At 35.1% G+C, this 24,113-nt stretch overlaps 1 protein-coding gene across 2 annotated transcripts in view; it reads right to left on the reverse strand.

The window, feature by feature from the left end:
- The window catches only part of LOC106474287, a 30,560-nt gene extending 6,748 nt beyond the window's left edge, over nt 1-23,812 (reverse strand). Inside the window, exons 1-3 of one of the 2 annotated variants that reach the window (XM_013934975.2) lie at nt 23,635-23,812; nt 17,126-17,522; nt 15,216-16,818 (exon numbers count right to left, since the gene is read on the reverse strand). In XM_013934975.2, the coding sequence (XP_013790429.1) occupies nt 15,216-16,818; nt 17,126-17,374 (1,852 nt within the window). In that variant the 5' untranslated portion in view covers nt 17,375-17,522; nt 23,635-23,812. Of the gene's footprint in view, nt 1-15,215; nt 16,819-17,125; nt 17,523-22,955; nt 23,051-23,634 lie in introns of those variants that run through there. The other variant, XM_013934976.2, reaches the window with a different exon arrangement.
- Between the last annotated feature and the right edge of the window lie 301 nt (nt 23,813-24,113).

The raw sequence follows: 24,113 nt of genomic DNA on the forward strand, positions 1-24,113 counted from the left end.
ATATATATATATATATATATATATATATATATAGGTGCTTAATTATTGATCATTCAACAATAACCTTTTCTGATATCCATACAACAGTATTGTTAAGTGGCAAAGAACAACATTTAAAGAAAGGCTTAAATGTTTTCCTAGGATGTAAAAGGAATACACAACAGCACATTTAGAACAGTAACAGGGTCCAAAATTACATTCCAAGCCAATATAGAGAAGAGTGACACATCTGTTCCAAGCCAACATGGAGAAGCGTGACACATCTGTTCCAAGCCAACATGGAGAATCGTGGCACATCTCTTCCAAGCCAACATGGAGAATCATGGCACATCTCTTCCAAGCCATCATAGAGAATCGTGGTACATCTCTTCCAAGCCAACATGGAGAATCATGGCACATCTCTTCCAAGCCATCATAGAGAATCGTGACACATCTGTTCCAAGCCAACATGGAGAAGCGTGACACATCTGTTCGAAGCCAACATGGAGAAGCGGGACACATCTGTTCGAAGCCAACATGGAGAAGCGTGACACATCTGTTCGAAGCCAACATGGAGAAGTGTGACACATCTGTTCCAAGCCAACGTGGAGAAGCGTGACACATCTGTTCCAAGCCAACGTGGAGAAGCGTGACACATCTGTTCCAAGCCAATGTGGAGAAGCGTGACACATCTGTTCCAAGCCAACATGGAGAAGCTTGACATATCTGTTCCAAGCCAACATGGAGAAGCATGACATATCTGTTCCAAGCCAACATGGAGAAGCATGACACATCTGTTCCAAGCCAACATGGAAAAGCGTGACATATCTGTTCCAAGCCAATATGGAGAAGCATGACATATCTGTTCCAAGCCAACATGGAGAAGCATGACACATCTGTTCCAAGCCAACATGGAAAAGCATGACATATCTGTTCCAAGCCAATATGGAGAAGCGTGACATATCTGCAAAATGAAGGCTATGGTTACAAATGAAAGCTAATCCAATCCCAGGAGCACAAGTTTCCAGTTTTACATCTCCAAATCCAGAGAAAATCAACCTGATAACTTTTGCTGGCTGCACAAAGTTACAGTTACAATTTATGATAAAATCTTTGAAAAATAGGATTGTACTTAAGACTTTACTACTAAAACTATTAGTTGTTAAACTGTAAAAATGAATTTTAACACAGTCGATTGAAAATATAAAATCAAACTCCAATGAAGCATTTTAGAGTTGCCAAAAAAAGCTGCACACAAACTAGAAGTACATTTTTCTATAACCCAAAGAAAGTTTATTCAAAATAACAAAGACTATTATTGCAAGAAAGTTAAAGTACTATAAAATGAAACTCCAAAATAAATATGTTAAACTATTTAAAAGAAATATATGGTATAAAACTTCCTCACCACATAAGAATATCATAAATCTGTCATCTTACAGATATAGAAGTAATGTTAGGTTAGAGTCTCTCACTTTTTTTCAAAGATTCTGATCTTGACATTAATTCTCCTTACCTGAAAATGTATTTCCAATAGATACTAGCCTCTTCACATAAATAAGCTATCTTCTCCATGTGTCTGCATTAGAGATTTGTATGTCACTAGCCTTTAGGCAATTCCCACTTAATCTCACAAGATTTCCCATGAATTACATTACACTATTATGCAGCAAAATCCTTCTACAACAGAAGCGTGACACACCTCCTTACACATTAAATTACATTACACTATTATGCAGCAAAATCCTTCTACCAACAGAAGCGTGACACACCTCCTTACACATTAAATTACATTACATTATTATGCGGCAAAATCCTTCTACCAATAGAAGTGTGACACACCTCCTTACACATTAAATTACATTACACTATTATGCAGCAAAATCCTTCTACCAACAGAAGCGTGACACACCTCCTTACACATTAACTCCCTCTATACTTTGGCACTTATGATCTTCACTCCTTGATAAGGCAAGAAATACTAAGGTCCACCAGAAATGGGAAGGATTGGTGTAAATGTGTGTGAGAAATGAGTATCTATTGGAAATACGTTTTCAGGTAAGAAAAATATTAACTTCTGAGACAATACACAATTATTCACACAATTAAGTCAGAATCCCACACTGAAGTGGTGGAGGGGCTGCTACAAAGACTTATCTAGATCATTTCCCTTCAGAAAGTGGTCCCCGAAAGATACCCATGGAGTGTGACACCCAATGGCAAGAACTCCACAGGGGCACACCCATGACAAACCACATCTCATCTCTTCCAGGTTATACTCTTTGCCCAGGAAAAAGGGAGTAGAAGTCAAATGAGACCCATGCATCACAGGGATGGGCAAAATAAAAACACAGCCATCCAATAATTGCACACAATAGGTCAGAGAGCCAATAAGTGTAGTATGATTGGGGCTTGTTCACACCATACCTTCTGCTCACCTCAACTATACCTGCAGACTATCAGACCGTGGGAGGAGGGCAGAGAATTCATGCCATAGTGTGTGGAATGGTGGATGTGCATGCCTCAACTCCACTGAACAGATATCAGCTGCAGGAGGAAGGCACAAGTGTATAGTGTTCTCATCTCAACTCAAATGAACAGATACCAGCTGCAGGAGGAAGGCACAAGTGTATAGTGTTCTCATCTCAACTCAAATGAACAGATACCAGCTGCAGGAGGAAGGCACAAGTGTATAGTGTTCTCATCTCAACTCAAATGAACAGATACCAGCTGCAGGAGGAAGGCACAAGTGTATAGTGTTCTCACCTCAACTCGAATGAACAGATACCAGCTGCAGGAGGAAGGAACGAGTGTATTGTGTTCTCACCTCAACTCGAATGAATAGACATCAGCTGCAGGAGGAAGGCACTAGTGTATAGTGTTCTCACCTCAACTCGAATGAACAGATACCAGCTGCAGGAGGAAGGCACAAGTGTATAGTGTTCTCACCTCAACTCCACTGAACAGATATCAGCTGCAGGAGGAAGGCACAAGTGTATAGTGTTCTCACTTCAACTCGAATGAGCAGATACCAGCTGCAGGAGGAAGGCACAAGTGTATAGTGTTCTCACTTCAACTCGAATGAACAGATATCAGATGCAGGAGGAAGGCACAAGTGTATAGTGTTCTCACTTCAACTCGAATGAACAGATACCAGCTGCAGGAGGAAGGCACAAGTCTATAGTGTTCTCACCTCAACTGGACTGAACAGATATCAGCTGCAGGAGGAAGGCACAGTTTATTTGTGTGTGTTCACCTCATTCAACTGAAGAAGTGATGTGTAGAGAAGGAAGGCACATGTAAAGAGAGTGTTCACCTCAATGCTACTGAACAGACACGACTGTAAAAGGGCACAGATCTTTTAATGTGGTCACCTCAACTTTAATGAACAGACCCGACTGTAGGAGAAGGGTACAGTATAGTGGTGCATACTCACCTTGACTGTACTGGATAGTCACAGGCTGCAGGAGAAGGGCACAGATCTTTTAATGTGCTCACCTCAACTCTACAAAACAGACATGACTGCAGAAGAAGGGAACAGATCTTTTAAAGTGCACACCTCAACTCTGTTAAACAGACATGACTGCAGAAGAAGGGCACAAATCTTTTAAAGTGCTCACCTAGACTCTACTGGATAGTCACAGACTGCAGAAATGCACGGATCTTTTATTGTGCTCACCTCAACTCTACTAAACGGACATGACTGCAGAAATGCACGGATCTTTTATTGTGCTCACCTCAACTCAACTAAACAGACATGACTGCAGAAGAAGGACACAGATCTTTTAATGTGCTCACCTTGATTCTACTAAACAGACTTGACTGCATAAGGGCACAGATCTTTTAATGTGCTCACTTCGATTCTACTAATCAGACGTGACTGCAGAAGGACACAGATCTTTTAATGTGCTCAACTTAACTCTACTAAACAGACATGACTGTAAGAGAGGTACATAGATCTTTTATTGTGCACAACTCAACTCTACTAAACAGACGTGACTGCAGAAGGGCACAGATCTTTTAATGTGCTCACTTCGATTCTACTAATCAGACGTGACTGCAGAAGGACACAGATCTTTTAATGTGCTCAACTCAACTCTACTAAACAGACATGACTGTAAGAGAGGTACATAGATATTTTATTGTGCACAACTCAACTCTACTAAACAGACATGACTGCAAGAAAAGTGCACAGATCTTTTATTGTGCTCACCTCAACTCTACTAAACAGACATGACTGTAGGAGAAGGGCACAGATCTTTTAATATGCTCACCTCAACTCTATTAAACAAACAAGACTGGAGGAGAAGGGCACAGATCTTTTAATGTGCTCACCTCAACTCTACTAAACAGACATGACTGGAGGAGAAGGGCACAGATATTCTAATGTGCTCACCTCAACTCTACTACACAAGTGTATGTTATAAGTACATACTACCACCCCACTTCCTAATGGTAAATAAGTTACTGAGTTGGAGTGAAGAAAAAATTGGAAGTCTTGATGAACACCACCTCATCAGGATGTTGTACATAAAAGGTATCACATGGAGGAGAAAAGGAAACATGATGAAGGCTGAGAGGAGAAGGGGAAGAGAACTGGAGAAAAAGTCTGTTGGTAAAAGTAGAGTAACCACTGTGTGGATGGAAAAGTGTGACCACAGAATCTCAAATCATTATTAATGGGCACCCACAGGACCCAACTTGACTTAATTGCCCCAGATGAGCTCAACAAGTCTGATGCCGAGTAGAAGAGAAAAGTTGGGAAGTGGGAATTGATAGATTAGAAACTGGGGACTAAATCAAAGTACAATGGTGAAGGGCTGGGTTTACAAACAGTGTGGAGACAAAGCAAAGACTGATGATGGGCAGCCTCAGACCATGATTCAATCAAATAAGAAACGCCATCAAAACTTCTGGGCAAAGAATGGGGGGGCACGCGAAGATCTCATAGAAGAGAAGAAAGAAGTCAAACCTGGGAAAGGAGAGTATTCCTACCCAATGATTCCCAGCAACAAAGAGCCTAGTTGGAAGGAAAATGGTAGATGGGGAATGGGCCACAGTGGAGAAGTGAAGGTAATGAGAATTGCCCGCAAATTCACTGGGGCATGGTGAAGTGCTCATACTTAAAGTGTGGAAAGGAGAGGTAAAGAAAAAACTGGAAAGGGCAATCCCAAATGTGGGAAGTGAGAAATGGAATTCAGAATGACTAAAACTAAGAATATAAGAATCAGATACATGGGGAGGGAGAGGCTGGAGATTTCTGGAATGTGACTGGTCAAGGAGAAGATAAAACAAAATTTGCTAGTTAGGATTAAGAAGTAGGAAACAAGAATAATATGACACAAAACAGAGAAAGAAAGGTGCATACCCATGAAATTAAGTCCTGATGATGTAAGGAAGGTTAACCCTTTAAGGACGGATGTGGTAAATAAACACTATGTATCTTTCTTGAAAGCTGGGTGAGGCACATACACATATTTCTATTTATTATAGACGGTTGCAGTTTTAAAACCACTATAGCTCTGCTCTCTTTCTTTCACTTGCATTCATTGGTTAATGCATTTTAAAGTCATAATTTGATTGGATAAGCACCTGTACATCATTACATACTAGCAAATGAACCATCCAGCTACCTGTACATCATCACATACTAGCAAATGAAATATCTATTTATATTAAAGTTTTCTTTAACAGAGAGAGAAGTTCCCAAAGCATAAGTAGGAGGAGGAAACAACCAAATACATCCTCCTCATTCATTCCTCAAAACAAGGAGAAGGATCACCTGATCAAGAAACAATGGCCATTACATCATCCTCAGTCAATGTACCTCCAAAAGCTATTGCTGTTACATAACATAGAAGTTGTTACATGAACTTGTCAGTTCACAGTTTGTGGAAAACAAAAAAGGGAAATCAAATTCCTTAAACATTGCAAATCTAATTAAATTGAAAAAGAAAAACATGTCTGATGTGTTCAGTGGTGAGGAAAAGAATGAAGGTTAATGAGTGCAAAAGTATAGAGGGAGTTAGTGTGCAAGGAGGTGTGTCATACTCCTATAGGTGGACGGCTTTTGCTGTATAATAACTTTATTATGCAGAAGTATAATTTATGATAAATCTTGTAAGATTAGGCGGGAGTTACCTCAAAGTTAGTGACATGTGAATCTCTAAAGCAGATGCATATGAAAGATAGCTTAATTGTGTACAGAGACATGTATCATCTCTGAATAAATATCAGATGTTAAGTTGGCTAATTATGATAATTTGAACTTCTTAATTGAATATTTAACCATCACTCTCTTTTACAATGGAAAAGAAGACTTAGAAATATATCATTCTTTCATAACAGTGTTAAGAAAATTAAAAAAAAGGGATATTATAGTGACTGAATCTGACAAAACATACCAAACTGTCATCCTGAATAAATCTAAATATGAAGTAAAAATACAAGAAACTCAAGGCTAACCCACTTTCCAAGAAAGCATCAAATTTCAATGCCTCTTCAAAAATATCTTTAAATGGACAAATTCCTGTTTGCATGTATGGGTTGCCAAAAACACATAAAGGTGACTGCCTTCTTAGTCATTTATATGTATAATAATTTCCAATGTAGAATATGTTACATACTTATTATCCAAAGCACAACACCTATCTCCTGCTCTGAAAGTTGTCATCATCACACATTCTGAATAATACAGATTTTGCTGATAAAAAAAAAACTCTGAGATAAATGAAGAAAAGATGGTTAGTCTGACATCAAACTGTTATTTACAAACGTACCAATCAACAAAAAAATTGACTTCTGATACAGAAAATTATCTGAACTCAACATTCTGCTTCCTGTATCTGTCCATACTTTATCGCTCTAGTGGAAATATGTTGAATTGTGGAACGTAGATGACATTTTTTATGTAGAAATGATTTTTCCAGAAGAATAACAAACTTTGAATATTAGGTGCTCTCAGAGTGATTGTGCAAATGTTTGGAATACAAAGTGTGAATACTTTAAGGTTCACTGTATCCTGTGAAAAATTCACTGTTTCTCCTCAGTAGAAGGGTTATCTATCCTGGTTCATCACCCATGAACAATAAATAGTCGATCATCATATTTGCTAAGTTAGTAAATAACCCTATAGTCACCAATATGAAACCAGCCAAGTTCCTGCCTAAAGTTCAAACTTTCAGAATAAAAGTATTACCTTTAGGTCCAACTCAAAGATATTATGCATTTACATTACAACATGTGGCTAGAAAAGCTCTGTGCAACTGTCAAAATGCGACTGATTGGCTCAATGATGAAATAAATCCAATAGTGTTTACATCCAAGTTTTATAGCTCATTTTAGCATAAATGGCTCAACATATCTAATATATATTTGACATATGAAAAGTGTGCTACTGATTATGTTTTTGAAGTTGGGTGCTGAACTATAAAATGTAACACCTCTGAAGGGCACTGTAAGCTGAACCCCCTTTCTTACATTTTATGCCCTTAAACAACTTGGAACTTTTGTTAAAAATAAGGTATGGCCAATGTCAGGTTGCCTTAGCAGAGTCCAGGTTCACTGGCCATTATATGAAGGCTACAAACTCGTTCACTATACTCAGGACTAAAACAGCTCCTAACCCTGGATGTCAAACAAACAACACTTGGAAGTTCAGTACACCCAGGACTAAAACAGCTCCTAACCCTGGACATCAAACAAACAATACTTAGAAGTTCACTAAACCCAGGACTAAAACAACTCCTAACCCTCGAGATCAAACAAACAACACTTGGAAGTTCACTACACCCAGGACTAAAACAGCTCCTAACCCTGGACATCAAACAAACAACATTTAGAAGTTCACTACACCCAGGACTAAAACAGCTCCTAACCCTGAAGATCAAACAAACAACACTTGGAAGTTTACTACACCCAGGACTAAAAACTCCTAACCCTGGACATCAAACAAACAACACTCGGAAGTTTACTACACCCAGGACTAAAACAACTCCTAACCCTGGACATCAAACAAACAACACTTGGAAGTTCACTACACCCAGGACTAAAATAACTCCTAACCCTGGAGATCAAACAAACAACACTCGGAAGTTCACTACTGCCAGAACTAAAACAGCTCCTTGCATGCAGTTGATGACAAGAAAGTGTTAATCTAGATTCCATGGCATTACTATAACAGAAGTTATTAACACTGTTTTAGCAAGGAAAAACTAACACCATATATTTTTAAAAATCTGGTTGATGCTATAAAGTATAGGTCTGTTCCAATTAATAGAATTGCAAATCTAAAGCTAATGTTAGCTACTATCCAGTATCACTTTCTTACTGTGTTTTGTTGGTGTGTATTGACAAAAAGTCATGATATTTAATCAAAAACACCTTAGGTGTTAAAAAAAGGTGTGGCCAAAAAAGAATTAAGCATGCCACTTTAATGAAATCAAAATTGGCAGCCGAACTGGTAGATACACTTATACTAGTACTGAAAAGAATTTTACAGCAAATATTCATTCATTAGTTATATGGTCTGCAAAATTTGTTTTACCCACTATCATGCCCCAAGTTGAACAAAAAATGCAGACTGGCTAACTAATGAATGAATATTTGCTGTAAAGTTCTTATCAATGCTATAAATGTAGCTACCAGTTTGGCTGCCAATTTTGATTTCATTTCTTTAAGTTGCACACTCAATCCTTTTTTGTCTGCACCTTTTTTTTTCACACCTCAGGTGTTTTTGGTTATACATGTATATATACAAATCAAAGCCAAAACGTTCAAAATGAAACTAAAAAAAAAAACATCTATCTATCCCCAGTCCTTGTCATTATCATTAAGTCATATTTCTACTACAAGGCTTTTTATATACCTAAATATTGGGGGTTACTGCCTTCCCACAACTGTCCATGAACAGCAATAGGCAGTAGGAGTTGAGATGCTGTGGGTTTAAGCACTTAACTCTTAACCCTAAAATGATTCTTTGTGGCTACTTACTAGTTTCACATTGAATATCCACAATATATTTGGGAACTATAACTACAGATATTTTCCATTATGCCTTAATGGTAACAACAAGGATTGATAATGGACATGTGTTTTAGGATCTTTAAGTCTCATTGTAAATGTTTTGGCTTTGATTTGTATTAATATCATTATTGTTATAGTGTTGATTTAATTGCCTATTCGTAACAAATGAAATTTACAATTCATCCATTATAATGTTATATAATGTTTAACGCTTTCACAAAAATTTTCAAATCTTTCTTTACTCGCCCTGTATTACAGTATTGAGTGAAAAGCATGTTTGCAGTGTCATTTTGTGCACAAGTTGTGTGTGGTTGAGATACCAAGAACAGGTCCACCATGGTGTGCAGTTACTTCTAGGACAACTCTGTCTTTCTATAAGTGAGAACTTAAATGTTTATGAATGTTTCAGGAAACCAAACTGCATATACTATACACCTGTATTAATAAAACAAAGTGATGTAAGCTAATCTTTACTAAACATCTCAATATTCCAAGCCAACTGTTTTGTCTGGAAAGTTGTGCTTTCTTAGATATCATATTTTATGCATATAATTAAGTATACACAAACTAGTTCACACACAATGGAATACACCTGCTCTGTCACACACTTATCCATCATCACATATTAAACCACAAGTACTTGCAGCACGGGACCTTACTGTTCAGTAGCTAACCTAGTTTCCATGCCAACCAAATGCAGTATCAGTCACACTTTCCTTGTGAGCTTCACAAGCATAAAACCTCATACACCATAAGAGTTAAGACTATTTTAACTCAATTGATATCATGAAAATTAAAAGCAATCATTGACTAAAGTAGTCTATTCCTGACATAGTCATCCATTCAGCTCACAATTAATGTTTTCAACTGTAAAATATGCAAGTCCAATGTACTAAGCACACAAGGGACAAGAAAATTAATTTGGCCTTCATAACATAGAATCAGCCCAAATTGCCATGTTTACACCAGTATTACTGCCATCTAGGGGTCATGAAAACCCCCAGTATGTGAGATAAACATAAATCATAACCAGAAAAACTATCTAGCAAAATGATGTATATTTTGTCTGATTTATATAGTGTTACTAATTCCTCATGCTGTGTTATAGCACAACTTCTAAATTATCTTGCAAAATGATGCATACTTTGTCTGATTTATAGTGTTACTAATTCCTCATGCTGTGTTATAACACAACTTCTAAACTATCTAGCAAAATGATGCATATTTTGTCTGATTTATACAGTGTTACTAATTCCTCATGCTGTGTTATAACACAACTTCTAAACTACAATCTTGCAAAATGATGTATATTTTGTCTGATTTATACAGTGTTTATTAATTCCTCATGCTGTGTTATAACACAACTTCTAAACTATCTAGCAAAATGATGTATATTTTGTCTGATTTATACAGTGTTACTAATTCCTCATGCTGTGTTATAGCACAACTTCTAAACTATCTAGCAAAATGATGCATATTTTGTCTGATTTATACAGTGTTTATTAATTCCTCATGCTGTGTTATAACACAACTTCTAAACTATCTAGCAAAATGATGTATATTTTGTCTGATTTATACAGTGTTTATTAATTCCTCATGCTGTGTTATAGCACAACTTCTTCATAGACTGGTACAGGTTATCAGGCACAACATCACACAATACAAATTCACAATGACCATAAATCACAAAATCATGAGATGATAACTTTCTACCTGTAAATATCTACCAACATTTGTCACAAAAACTGGAATGTTTAGAAAATAAGGATTGTCAGAGTTCCCAGTCCTCACAGACAGTCAACTTCCACAGTTTAACAATGTCCACATTCTTAGCTTTGCAACTAATAAAGTATATTTCATCTCTGCTACATGTCTGTTTGACAGAATGAATGATAATCTACATATATCAGATTAGCAAACACTGTTCAACAGCTCAGAATGTAAAAGCCACAATGCATTTTCAGCTTTTAACTAATTATTCTCACTGTACAATAACTGAGTGACTATACAAGACACTCTATACACTTCTTATCGTGAATTATTCAACAATGGCATGGAATATCACTATTTTTAGAAAAATAATCCTTCAATTTACTGACCATATAGCTACTGGTCAAGCAGTAACTCCAGCCATAATAATTATGAGGTCATCATCAGAGCAGAATGGTATTTCTTCATCTCAAACAATCACATATTTACTACCAGTGTCTTCCTTCTCATCAATTGAGATGAAAACATTAGATAACAAAATGCTCCCATCATCCAAGTCAAAAGTTATGTTTCTCATCCAAACACCAGGAGCTTCAGAGAACAACTAGTTAACCTCTGAACTGAGTGGATGACAACAGAACAGATGTTTTGAGAGTTGTGTTTCTCATCCAAACACCAGGAGCTTCAGAGAACAACTAGTTAACCTCTGAACTGAGTGGATGACAACAGAACTGATATTTTGTGAATTGTGTTTCTCATCCAAACACCAGGAGCTTCACAGAACAACTAGTTCACCGTTTCTCACATGCATACTATGTCATCATGATGTATATTAGGTTCTCAGTTTTATCAAGATTCAGAAACTTAACAAGTGTATGCTGACAGCTCATACCACCCAATCAGCCAAACCATTACATGTTATAAAAAATTATACTCCTTGTTCAGCCATCAGGATGTGCTAACAGGTCAAACTAAGAGTCTATAATTCTCTGGTAGAGTTTTCTTTAGTGAGGCAGGTTTTCCCTCTAAACATAAAACTACTTTTACACCTTTGCAACAGTGCATGACACTCCCTTGTACCCTCCATTCATTGCATTCTGCAAAGTTCTGAAGTACTATGAAAACTACTAAATAAACCACAAAAGATTTATATCTTAATATTATGTTACAACATGTTATCCTGTACTATAATCTGGCTATTATGTTCATCAGTACCACATTTCTTATAAACAGCCATACTTTGCTGCAAGGCAAGAAGTGCCCAAGATATTGTCTGGATGCTACAGTTGCTCATTCTGAAGTTCCTAGCTAGTCATTTGTGGTGTCCATCCAAATCCAGAATTTTCAGACTCGTGCTGCAAAAGCTTTGGCTACTTCACAGTGTTAAGGATCTCAACATTCGATGAATCAACAAAATTTCATTGGTTAACAAGGTAATATGTTGGCATTTCCAATATTCTAGACTGGGTGGTGGTATACAATGAAATTGTACTCTTGCAGCATTACCGTATTACACACACAAAAAAATCGTACCTTCTAAATTTTTGAAGTTGATTAATCATTTGCCTTAGACACAACTGTCCTTCTATATTAAATGAAGTATGGAAGATAGCAGAAGGAGTGCCATGACAGCCTTACAACAGAGCTTTTAAAAATTAAAATGATGCTTCAGTCACAAGTTAGAGCATGTCTGGACATGGCAACATGGACTGTAACAATGTGGTGAGGCTTCAAATTGTTTTAATATAAGATACTCAGCCTCTGGTAATTAATTCAATTATTTTAATTATTTTCTGCTGTAAAAAATAGATGCAAATAAGTAGGATGTGCAAGAAGAAACAATAGCTTGGAATTAAAAGAAACTGTAAGTAGAAACATTATCCATTTTTCTATGAAAAAGGATTTAAGCACAAATGTCAATTAGCTATATACAAAATTGTATGTCTATTAAAGAAATTCAGGTCTTTAGTATAATCAAAGGTTGTTTTTTTTTAGGAATTATTTAACAACATTAAAAAATTATAAAATCAACAAAACTAAAAGTTATAGTTTTCCTATACTGAAAATGTATTTCCAATAGGTATTTCCCATTTCCAATTGAGGAGTGCTGCCCTCGATATCCAAACTTTTTCTTTACACATGCCACAAGCCTTTTACTACCCTTATTAGAATTACTATCTTCCAACATGTCTCTCATGTAAATCATCATGCATCATCTCTTAACCCTCACTTCAAAGTTTGGCAGAAGACTTAATCACCGGAGAAGTGAGGAGGAAAGGTGGGAAGTGTGAGGGGAGGTAAGTACCTATCGGAAATACTAGAAAATTATAACTTCTGATATTTTACTTACCTCTACTCACAAGATTAACTAAAATCCCACATTGAGAAGGAGGAAGGACGGGTGCAATGGAACGAAAGAAGTACTCTGAAAAGTGTCCGAAGGATACCCGTGACAATGAGAGAGATAGATCCAAAGATCAGGAGAGGGGAGCCAGATATACTCTTTGCCCATGTGTGAAATGTGTAAGACAAGATATGTGTACTCGGTAAGTCAACTACATTCAAAACCTCCTGGCGAGGGTAGGATGAGGATCATACCGTCTTCACCTCAAACTCAAGAATCTGGGATTATGACGCACATCAATTTCTGGGTATGACAGGAGAATCATCACTGATCTATCGATCCAGGAATCAACATCTGGTATCGAAAGAATGTCAATTGCATGGAATCAACTTGTATAAGGACTTTAGGTGATTGGTTCACTCAAATCCAAAACCTTGCTGGATGGCGTGGCCTCTTGATACCATTTACATAAACACTGGAGTTGAGCCATCAAAATTTCAGTTCACCCCTTCGATTGGAAAACCTTGTCCTACCCTAGTGACGGCTCAACTTCTGTGTGTGAGTAAATGGTATAAGGAAGCCACATCATCCAGTAAAGTGATGGCTCAACTCCAGTGTTTGTGTGAATGGAATCAGGAGGCTCTAACAGTCAAGTTCCCACCAGACCCGAACCCACAGGGTAGTCACCGGTACTGTTGGCAATGTGTGTTTGATTGTTGAGGAAATTGACAAGAAGAAGTAGCCCAATTAGAAGGAATGAGTAAAAGTTGGGAGGATGAAGGATGGGAAGCAGGAATAGGTGGCATATGAGGCTCTGACCAAGACAAAAGGGCTATAAAGTCGTAAGGGATGATTGCTGGTGGACTGATGTCACCTGACGCTCAATAGTTTCTGGGACTGTATCAAAAACGTAACGTCTCAGGAAAGGTGCAAGACATAAATCACTGAAATAGGTTGAGGGTAAATTGACTGATTCCCTCACTTAATTATGAGACAAATTAATCCGCATTTACCTGAATATTGGGGGGGGAGCTTGTTCGTGTATCAAGGAATGACGAGAGGAATAAGAGATAAAGGAAATGGACAAAACATCACAAACCTGAGACACAAAATCTCTAAAGACCGAATTAAGCCTAAGTGATTCTTCAGGCTGTAAATGGGAAGGAACAGCAAACTCAGGAGGCAGAAAAAGATTATCAAAATCCTCATCATTCTGAACAAGTTCAGCTAATTCAGGAGGAGACAAAGGTTGACCAATGTAGTGCTAAATCTCCCAACGTATAAAAGCAGAGAGAGATCTACCATCAGGTCGCCTGCACCTGAGGCCTAAAAAAAACACATTGGTGTGCCCCCAAAGTTGTAACCTGAACTTTAGAATTCATAGCATAAGAAAAGGTTCGCAAATGTCAAGTGCAGAAATAGAGTGACAAGAAGGAACTGGTATAAAATAAAATCACACTGGAAGCACTAGGCACACAAAAGAGTACATCTTAGCTCAAATGCTGCCAAACGAGAAGTGAAGGTTCAGTAAAGGAGTGTAGAGGGAGTCACATGCATCATGTGAGCATATCATGCTACTGTTGGTTAAGAGATGACGCATGATGATTTGAATGAGAGACATGTTGGAATATAGTCATTCTAACAAGGGGTAGTAGAAAGCTTGTGGTATGTGTAAAGAAAAATTTGCCACATAGAGGGCAGAACTGAACGAGAATAGCTAATCTTGTGTGAGGAGGTAGTACAGTACCAAAAATTAACAGTGTCTAATGCATAGTAATGTGACAATACTGATCAATTCAGTATGTACCTTTTCAAAGAAGCAGAAGAATGAAAAAGCAATTAATGCTTTAAAGGTAGCAGAGACAGTTATTGTATTATTAATAACGTTTTTGTGTTAATGACAAAAAGTCACTAATTCTACCAAAATTAAAAATATTCCACTTTGAATAATATCATCCAATACAGACTTGCTTTACCTACTACACTTCAACTTGAAGGAACATTAAAGAAATTATGTCTGGCATAAAAAGTAGTTTTCTCAATGTAACACATTAATGTGTGAAGGTGAAACATTAAGATAATTGTAGTACATGTGCTAGTTTGGACTGACAAATAAAGATATAAACAGAATAACCAATATGCAAAAGTGTAAGTTCACCTGCAGTGTCTATTCCTAATTTTTTCTCGTACTTATTGTCTTCTTTTCTTTTTCTTTTGTGCTTATGTTTCTTTTTCTTCTTTTTTTTATGTTTCCTTTCTTCATCACTGGTACTGACTTCCCCAGAACCTTCATCACTGTTCAGTTCACCCAAGCTTTCTAAACTTTTTTCTCCATCACCTTTAACTTCTTCTCCACTACTTGTGGTAATCTCTCCCTCTTCCAAAAGTTCTGCTTTCTTCTGTGAATTTTCAGCAGCTTTTTGTAATGCCAAACTACATTTGAGGTCTTTAATAAGTATTTTACTTTTAGATAGAAAGTTTTTCTTGCTAGACACAGTACTGTCACCAGTATTAACAGATTGAGGCAGAAGAGTGTTCAGTTCACAGTCTTTATCTTCTGTTGGTTCAGGTTTATCAACAATTTTAGGAGCAAAAGATGCAAACTGGTTCATCAGTGTTATTTCTTTATCTGAGTTTTCTATTTCACCTACAGATATATCTGGTGAATTACTTGAATTACTATTTGTTTCTGTATATTGTTGAACTGATTTTGCATTCACGTTTTCACCAACACTTTCTGGTTTACGTACACATTCTTGTTTGATTTTATTTGAATTTTTTCTTAATGAAATTTCTTTTTCATTACAAGTTCTTTTACTTTCATGTGAAATTTCACCTGTTTCTTTCGTATTTAAAGAATTTTTATGATCTTTGGGTCGTAAGCAGATTTCATTAAGATTTTTATCACTACCTATGCTGAAGTGACCTGCAACAGTTCTTTCTTCGCCATCTTTTTCCAGTAAAATATCCCGAGTACAAAAAGATGTAGGAACTTTATGAACAGTTGTATCACTGTCTCTGTTTGATTGACATTTACTTGTCACCTGTTGACTAATGACATTTTTAGTTCCCATACTTGAAATAGTTTCCTGGTGAACATTTTTATTGTCATCATATTTTAAGGAATTAAAAATATTTTGTTTTTTTTCATCATTTTGTTTTAATTTTACACAATCATCAGAGTCTTTATCATTCAAACTGTTTATTGTTTTTATGATATCCAATTTTCCTTCTTTTATCTTATTATATGCACTATTGTCTTCCCCCTGTAAAGTAACAAAAGCAGTCATTTTTGTGTGACTACAAACTTCTTCTTTAGATTCTAAAGCAGAGTTATCCATTTCTCTTTTTCTCCTAAGTGTTCCCTCATCATTTTGCAGTTTTTCAATTAATTCATTTTCACTACAAACAGAGCTGCCTAAAACAACTTCACAATTTTTGGGAAGTTTAACCAGGTTTTTTACTGAATCTAAACAATCAACATCCTCAATAAAATTCATTTTTGTAACAGGAAATTGGATAGATGTAATTTCTGTTTCATTTTTACATTTGTCATTATCCTTAGGCTCGGAATTTTCAGAAATGTTTGAAACACATGATTTCAAAACAGCCTGGCTCTTAATTTCTGGAGAAGTATTTCGATCATCTTGTTTTAATACTTCCTCTTTAGGCCTAGTTTTAGGCCTAGGCATATCACTAGTTTTTGAAACTTTTCTCTTCTCATTTTCTGAGTCATAGTTTTGATATCTTCTTTTCTTTGACTAAAAATATAACACATATGAATGATGGTCAAAATACATTCCCTTTTTGAAATAAACAGCATTTTTGAAGTAGTAAAGTACACTAGATATATTTAAATATATTTTTTATTGCATCTTCTTAAATCACTTCTTTAAAAGAGTATAATATGTGAGTGCTTTAGTAAACAAAGATTTCTCAATAACATTTTGTGCTGTAAACTGGAGTATTTTTATTTTTACTATCAAAAACTATTTTATGTTTATTTATCAATGAATATTTACATGTAGTATACTTCTCTTTTCCTTTTCTTTCCAATTACAGACTTACCCTGTTTTTCTCTTTTCCTGAATCATGCTTTTTCTTTTTTGATTTATGCTTTTTGTGTTTCTTTTTCTTTTTACTTTTCATATTTCTAACTGCTGTTTCATCATCAGAGCTACACAAGGTTTCAGACATTTCTTCTTCTTCAGTTTGCTCATTTTCAGACAAACATTTATCTTTTAGCTCTTTAGAAAGAAACTGGGCTAAAATATCATGAACACAAACATCAGGTGAGCCTTTTCTTTTTGATGACATCTTTCAACAATATATTTGCAAAACTTCTTGCACGTGTCAAGTAGCCCATTAAAATGTTTCAGTCTTCTAACAGAACTCAGTATCAGTAAACAAATTTTTCAACTGGCAATGAAACAATAATTAGTCTTCCTTACATTCTCCATTGTTACTGTAAGAGAAGAAAATATTATTTATCATAATATTATTTTCTTAAATTTACAATGAAGTACACACTGTTATTTACTTTTGGTCATTAATACTACCTCCCCCCCCAAAAAAAACCAAAGCAAACAAAACATGTATATATATATATATATACTGTTACGTATTTGCTTGTTTGTTAATTTCTGGTATAAATTCTTTCCGAGGAACTTCAGGGATACAAGTCCCTTCTTGATTAAAACTAGTTTCTTCTTTCTCAAAACAACTTTGTAATACACAGAATTTCCAGTCACTTTAAACTTAACAACTTTTTTAACACACCCTATAAATCCCAGTGATTCACACACTTTACTTACGGTGCCTACTGTTCACTTGACTCAATTATCTATCACTTCAATATCTATATCTCTTCAATCGCATTGGTTTTTCTCACCAGGTTTATATACTAAAAAAGAGGGCACCTCGAACAAATTAGAGTTGCCAGGAAAATTCATGATCCTTCGAGAAACTCTAGTGCGCATGCTCCCAGCGTTGCGTGACTTCCGCTGTCGTAACAATATTAATGTTTCCAGTGGGATTCCTCAGTGTTAAGGCCTTTGCCACCATTGATGACATGTATAAGGGAATGGTCAATAAATAATTTAAATTTGCTGAAGATATTAAGGGCTTGGGTGTTTCAGGCTTTAACCCTTTCACTGTACAATTAATTCTTAGGCTGGTTCCCAACAAATGTCAATTATCCACCAAAAAAAAAAGCATGAATATGACCCTTTCTATTAGTTTTTCAATACTGAAAGAAGCTGTATTTTCTAAAGGATTTAACAGTGTTGATGATTTAATGGTTAGACTAAGGGTCACAATTATAAATTTTGGCAGTGAAGAAGAAATCTTCAGATAAGACACATTTATTTTTTTAAAAGGGCAACTGGTCTCTGGAATAGGTTGTCTTAAAATGTGGTGGATGTACTACGTTTAAGGGAAGATTTAATAGATATTTGAATGGTAAGGTCTGGCTTTGAGTGTTTTTTTATTCTAAAGTTTGGTTAAGTGATAGAATGGCTGAGATGGACCAATACATCCTTTATTGTCCTTACATTTTATGTTAAAGTCTTGTAAGGTGCTGTTGTCCACTACTGTAAGGAAAACTCTTTCCACAAGAAAATCATCCATCTAACTTAGCCTAGCCTATCTTTTTCAACTGAGATTGAAAATAAAGAAATTTGAGAAAAGAAGGGTAAGAGGTGATTATTTTTTTAAATGTTTACGTGATTATCTGAAGAATCAATATAATAATGGCCTCCGACTTCTTTGGACACAAGTTTAAGGTTTGGAAAAGACAGTTTCATATTTTTGATAAAGTGATCAGTTTATGTAATAAGTTGTCACTGCAACAGTGGAAGCCAGCACCTTACTTAAGTAAGATGGGAAAATAAAGGGTTGATTAAAATTTGTTCTTATTTCTGAAGTTGGTGTGCAGAACAACCTTGAAGTATTAAATGGCCCTTTTTTGTCTGTAATGTTAAATCTACCTTGTCCTTACAATGAAAGACTAAACACTATATACAATAAAATTTTAAAACACTTAACTGTCTACCTACAGTGTACTTTTGAAACATCAAAAGACAGGTAAGAGTACATTTAAAATAGTCTTGACCATCTATACTGTATTAAACTAATACTTGAAATCCAAAATACTTCAAAATTTACTACCTGAAGTTCACATTAATATTTGAAATCCAAAATACTTCAAAATTTACTACCTGAAGTTTACATTAATATTTGAAATCCAAAATACTTCAAAATTTACTACCTGAAGTTCACATTAATATTTGAAATCCAAAATACTTCAAAATTTACTACCTGAAGTTTACATTAATATTTGAAATCCAAAATACTTCAAAATTTACTACCTGAAGTTTACACAAAAAGGAATATTTTTAAACACAAAAAAATTTAAATAAAAAAAAAAGAAGGGAGTCATGAATGATTACCATTTAAAGCTTTCTTTAGAACAAAGAAAAACAATTTGTTTACTTACTGTAATAAAAAGAGTATATACAATTTTATACCAATTGAATCTTGAATGATAATCTTTGATATAGTCTGAATTAATACAAAAGATCAATTCTGAGGAAAAAGGGTAGAATATTATCTAAGTCAAACATTATTAAGTAGCAGTAATAAAACTGAAAGATGCACAAAAGATATAAATGTTACAGTACTTGTTTAAAACAATAACAGCCACACTAAAACAAGCAGAATCTGTAACTTAAAAGAGCAACTACAAATGTATTATACTGTTACGTCTCCGTTTGTTAATTGATTTTCCGTAAATTCGTTCCGACAAAACTTTAGCAAAACAAGTCCTTTCTTAAATAAAACTGGTTTATTCTTTCTGAATACAACTTTACGATAGATTCAACTTCAACAGTCGCGCTATAACAAACTATAATTCACGTCTCACGAGCTCGACTTCAACAATACGTCTCTCTCTGACTGCAGTTCAATTACTCATTAGCTAGACACATTGTCCCGTCACGTTCTGACCATCTTATAAATACCAGATTACCCCCAATCTAGTAATCTCCCGATAATTCCCGAAGGTTCGAGAGAAGAAGTGGCGTGATACTAGTCATGTGACCTCGCTGACGCAACAATACAATAATTACTACAAACAAAAATAAGAAAGATAACAGAAGGCAATTCAACCATCCAATAAAATATTACATCCTCAAATCACGCTATAAAAATACAAGCTTATAATTGCATTAGGAAAATAATTTTGTCAAAAAAAAAGTCAGTATTTGGAATTTTATGGTAATTACCTTTAATACTGAAATTCATAGAAGTGAAAATATATTACTCTAATCTAAGTGTAGATGGTGCAATTTGTATCAATAATACTACAAGAATATAACAATTGTATTACTAAAACATTATTGCCTAGTAATATATTACTGTGTAAACAATTAATGGGGTACTTTGTTGTTGGCCTATTTGGTATTCTGCAGCATGCCTCTTAACAAAATTGGCCTATTAGTTTATCAGAAAATAACAAAATTGGACTATCAGTTTATCAGAAAATGTCTAAAAGCCATTGAACATGGCAAGAATCGAAATATTACATTTCTTGCATTCCCGAGGAATCAACTTTGCTTGAGAAATTTTATCTTTTTAGTTGGCTTTTCCAATTGAGAATGCATGGTCCATATGGATATATTGCATGGATTAAATTTAAAAAAACAATTCATGAGAAAATGTAATCTTCCCGATAGCTTTCCCTCAAGTGAATGTAATTTTATTTCATTCCTTGCATGGTACTCTTTTGATATGTTATCGTCTTTATAAATAGTGCACTTCCAGTCACACTTATTCAAATCAAATCCACAGTAAAAGGTACGGAGAAAGTTTTGTGTTGGAAAAATATTCAAAAAACCACTACTACTTCAATAAAATACACAAATTAATCTAATAAAATATTACATTTACACTGAAAATGTTTTAAGTTGATTCATAATTTACCATGTCCACCCCATTGGCTCAGTTGCAAGGAGAAGGCTTATTGATGCTAAAAATTTGGTTTTGATACCATTGCATTGGTGGTAACAGCCCAGATAGTAGTTCATAATGGTAGTAACAGCACAGATAGTAGTTCATATTGGTAGTAACAGCACAGATAATAGTTCATAATGGTAGTAACAACAGTAGTTCATAATGGTAGTAACAGCACAGACAGTAGTTCATAATGGTAGTAACAGCACAGACAGTAGTTCATAATGGTAGTAACAATAGTAGTTCATAATGGTGGTAACAGCACAGATAGTAGTTCATAATGGTAGTAACAACAGTAGTTCATAATGGTAGTAACAACAGTACTTCATAATGGTAGTAACAACAGTAGTTCATAATGGTAGTAACAATAGTAGTTCATAATGGTAGTAACAATAGTAGTTCATAATGGTAGTAACAACAGTGGTTCATAATGATAGTAACAACAGTAGTTCATAATGGCAGTAACAACAGTAGTTCATAATGGTAGTAACAACAATAGTTCATAATGGTAGTAACAACAATAGTTCATAATGGTAGTAACAACAATAGTTCATAAGGGCAGTAACAACAGTAGTTCATAATGGTAGTAACAACAGTAGTTCATAATGGTAGTAACAACAGTAGTTCATAATGGTAGTAACAATAGTAGTTCATAATGGTGGTAACAACATAGACAGTAGTTCATAATGGTAGTAACAATAGTAGTTCATAATGGTAGTAACAATAGTAGTTCATAATGGTAGTAACAACACAGATAGTAGTTCATAATGGTAGTAACAATAGTAGTTCATAATGGTAGTAACAACACAGATAGTAGTTCATAATGGTGGTAACAGCACAGGTTTTAGTTCATAATAGTGGTCACAGCACAGATAGTACTGGTGGTCACAGCACAGATATTAGTTCATCATGAAGTCTGTGCCTCACGACAAACAAACAAATAGGTTATAATATCGTATGTATAAAAACAAGAACTTTATCCAACCAAAGTATGTGAATTCCATGGGTAGTCTTGAACTTGAAATTTGATAACTACAAACTTATTGAATTAAATGGAAAAACTTGCATTTTTTATACATTGGTTATATGATTTTTACCAAACTATTATCACTATACTAGACTAGATGATTTTTGGTATCATTGCTATAGTTACAGTGCTACTTTTAATCTTAACCCTGATCAGCACACCTGTGAAAAGCTGCATTGTAAAGGTAGTAAATTTAAGTAAGTTTCAGAAAAACCTTGTTAAGCATATGAATGATAAGGGTAGGCTTTATGACTTTTTTTTAATTATTTTAATTTAGTTTAGAGGATGGAACAGCCGAGATGGGCCAATGGGTACCATGTTGTCCCAAAATGTTATGTCCAACCAAACTTCAGCACAAAATTACCATTATAGTAAGTTCTGGATTGTAATTCCAAAACTAATTGCATTACAACTTACAAGTTTTATTAGGGTTAGCGTGCAATGTGAACAACATAAAAATATATGTTTTCTAGAAGAAATTACAAAATTACATTGTTCCCAGTATACAAATAAGTAGTATGAAACCATTCCTTATACAAACAGTGTCAAAAAATAACAGTTTTATTATACTCCTATATTCAAGTCATTATCTACCAATATATGATGAGATTACCATAATACTGCTGAATTCAACTCAAAGAAAACTGAAGATGTAGGTTGTGTGTTACCTTGGGTCTAACCAAACATAAATGTATTCTTATACTTTTAATAGTAGGCTAGGGATTAAAAATTCAATAAGCAGGTTATTTACAACAATTATTAAACAAGGTTTCTATAAAATAGGGCATTATAACTAATATTTATATAAGCAGTCATCATAGAGAACACCTGTTGATGAATGAGATACACATACATGCTTACCACAATGATGTTCAAATTGATATCAAACAGATCATATGATACTGTACTACTTTGATGAATTATTCTCTACAACAGCATATATAGTGCAATACACGTTTAGAAATTTGTTTCGTATTCTATAGCCTAGAGGGCGAACTGCATATATGTACTGATGGTATTGATCTATATTGACAGAACGAGGTAAGCGTGGTCTCGAGATAAATATTAGATTATAGTTACGTACTCCATTTGCCTGTTTCGAAAACAATAGTGTCACATTGATCCAGGGTTTCTGCCTGACAATTACTTGAACTGATATAAATTTGCAATAAGTGTGTAAAAAGATACACAAATTACAATCAAGAAAGTTGTTCGGGTCCATATGGACCCCGGGCCAGGTGTACTGAGGAGGGTTAACCTACACCTGCTTATAATAAAATATATTACATTCTTCTTTAATAAACAAAGGGGAAAGGGAACAAATATTGACTGAGACTTCTTATACAACAGTACAAGCCCCAAGAAATATTGTAGACTGTATTATACAAGTGTAATTTTCCCACAGCGGACGACAGGTTTAGTTATTCCCACACAATTACGATCGTCAATTAGGCGTAACCTAGAAAAAGACCCATAATAAAATTAGGTTATATAACAGAAGACGAAACAATGTGAGTAATAACATGCTAAAAATACTTACATCTATTATCATAATCGTTTGTTACATAGTAAAATTTAATTATCTGTAGCATACTAAACCACTATTTTAGCAACTTAAAAAGCATTACTGCCATCTGCTGGTAATTAAACATGTACTGACGAAACGAAGGGCTACATTTTATTTTAGACAGCAGACTTATTTCTCAAGTTTGGGGGTCAATTAATTGTGTCTTACACACGTTATATGTATTGTTTTCACGTAACACGTAGGCGGAAAAGGCGTTAAGTTGACTTACTTCCAGCTTTCTTTGTTCCTTTATGTTACAGTATCTGCTACTGTAAAATTTAACATTATTTTCGCTTGTTATGGTGTGAATACCACATACAGAATGACGAAGTATGACTGTGTTACGTCTCTGGTCGTTTGTTAATTTGCCGTAAAAATTATTTCCGAAGAACTTCAGCGATACAAGTCCTTTCTTGAATAAAATTAGTTTATACTTTCTCAATACAACTTTG

This window comes from Limulus polyphemus, unplaced genomic scaffold, assembly GCF_000517525.1.
Source record: "Limulus polyphemus unplaced genomic scaffold, Limulus_polyphemus-2.1.2 Scaffold7030, whole genome shotgun sequence".
In the NCBI taxonomy this organism is placed as follows: Eukaryota; Metazoa; Arthropoda; class Merostomata; order Xiphosura; family Limulidae; genus Limulus; species Limulus polyphemus.